This window comes from Trichoderma citrinoviride, assembly GCF_003025115.1.
Source record: "Trichoderma citrinoviride strain TUCIM 6016 unplaced genomic scaffold BBK36scaffold_252, whole genome shotgun sequence".
In the NCBI taxonomy this organism is placed as follows: domain Eukaryota; kingdom Fungi; phylum Ascomycota; class Sordariomycetes; order Hypocreales; family Hypocreaceae; genus Trichoderma; species Trichoderma citrinoviride.
In genome coordinates this window covers 1-1,685 of record NW_020194960.1, presented here as the reverse complement: position 1 = coordinate 1,685, position 1,685 = coordinate 1, and the positions used below count along the sequence as shown (strand labels likewise).

General features: G+C 63.1%; 1 protein-coding gene across 1 annotated transcript; it reads left to right on the top strand.

The window, feature by feature from the left end:
- Positions 1–36: 36 nt before the first annotated feature.
- Positions 37–1,685, top strand: BBK36DRAFT_1087074 (hypothetical protein; the record flags this gene model as incomplete). Its single annotated transcript, XM_024888970.1, has 2 exons — positions 37–245; positions 300–1,685. Coding segments are annotated over 2 exons (1,595 nt in total), but the record flags the coding sequence as incomplete, so codon positions are not given.

Sequence of the window (1,685 nt, the reverse complement as noted above, 5' to 3'; positions counted from 1 at the left end):
TCATGAAGCTGCTATACTGACCTGACATTTCCAGACAACCCCAAGGAGATATATCGATGCGACGTGGGCGATTGCGACCAGAAGTTTGTGCGCCTCGACCTGCTGTCGCGCCACAAGAAGCGGCACACGGCCTCGTACACGCCTAGGAACCGGATTCCGAGCTTCGACACTGGCGACGCCATCAAGACCTCGGACCGCCATAACATCGGCTTCCAGCATCAGTCGTCGTACGGCCAGCCGCCCGGGTCCGGGACGGGAGCAGGAGCAGGAGCAGGAGGAGCAGCAGCAACGGGAGTTAGCGCCGGGCCTCACGATGCCGCCATCCTGCTGACGCCCGAGTCCAACACGGCCCCGACTCCCGCGCCGCTGAACCAGGGGATGGCGAACCGGGCGGGCCATCAGGCGGCGACGTGGCCGCCCTCGCTCGACGACCGCTCCAACAACATGATGCGACATAGGAACAGCTTCTACACGACCGACCCGTCGACGCTGCCAGATCCCTCGGGCATGGTGGGCTTTGGCGCGGTCGGGTATCCCTCCGACGACTCCCTGACGCAGGGCAACTTTGCCGCATGGCTCTTCGACCCCCAGACCACGTATAATGACTTTAGCATGGCCAGTCTTCCCTTCCTCGAGGGTGGCCTGGAATCGACGTTCAACAACAACATCCACTATGACTATGAATCGCTCAACAGCCTGTCGCCCATGGATCAGCCGCACCGGCTGTCTGAGACATCGTCCGACGACTGGATCTCCGAATCACGGCGCCAAGAGCTGCTCCACTGGTTCCAGACCTTCCGGAAGAAGCAGCCGAGATATGAGCCACTGATGCCGAACCTGGTCCATGAGAGCGGCGGGGACATGCCGGCGCTGAATCTCGACATGATGCGGGACTGTCTCAAGGAGTTCTGGGACACTGTCTCGCCTCGGCTGCCCATCATCCACCAACACACCTTTTCTCCGAACCGATGCCCCGCGCTGCTCCTCCTCGTCATGCTGTCTCTCGGCGCCGCGTCGTTGCGCAGCCGTGACATGTCGGGGCAGCTCTCCGAGTATGGCGCATTTGCCGACGTCATCATCTCCTGCGTGAGGTGGGAGATTTTGACCTCTGACGACTCGGCACCGCCCGCCAGCCTCTGGGTCCTGCAGGCCCTCCTGCTCCTGGAGTTCTACGAGAAGCTGTACTCTTCTCGCAAGTTTCACGAGAGGGCGCACATCTACCATCCTGCGTTCCTGACGCTGCTCAGACGCGGCAGTCCGCTGATTGGCAGAACCGGCAGCGAGTCACCCCCTGAGCCGGAGAGCCTGGGCCCCGATCGACAGACGCCCAACATGGCGCTGGACTCGCGGACGTGGTGGGCGCGATGGGCGGAGACGGAGTCGATGCACCGCGTGGTCTTCGCGGCCTTTATGCTGGACGTGATCCACGCGGCCATGTTCGGGCACGCGGCGGACATGGCGCCCCACGAGATCCGGCTGCCGCTGCCGTGCGACGACAACCTGTGGGCGGCCAGCAGCCCCGACGTGGTACGGCAGCTGGACGCCAACTTCCGGATGTACGGGGTGAAGCAGGTGTCGTTCCTGGACGGACTCAAGAGCGCGCTGCACGGCAAGGAGGTCAAGACGCACTCGTTTGGGCGCATGATTATCATCTCGGGCCTGCTGAGCGTGGGCTGGCACCTGAA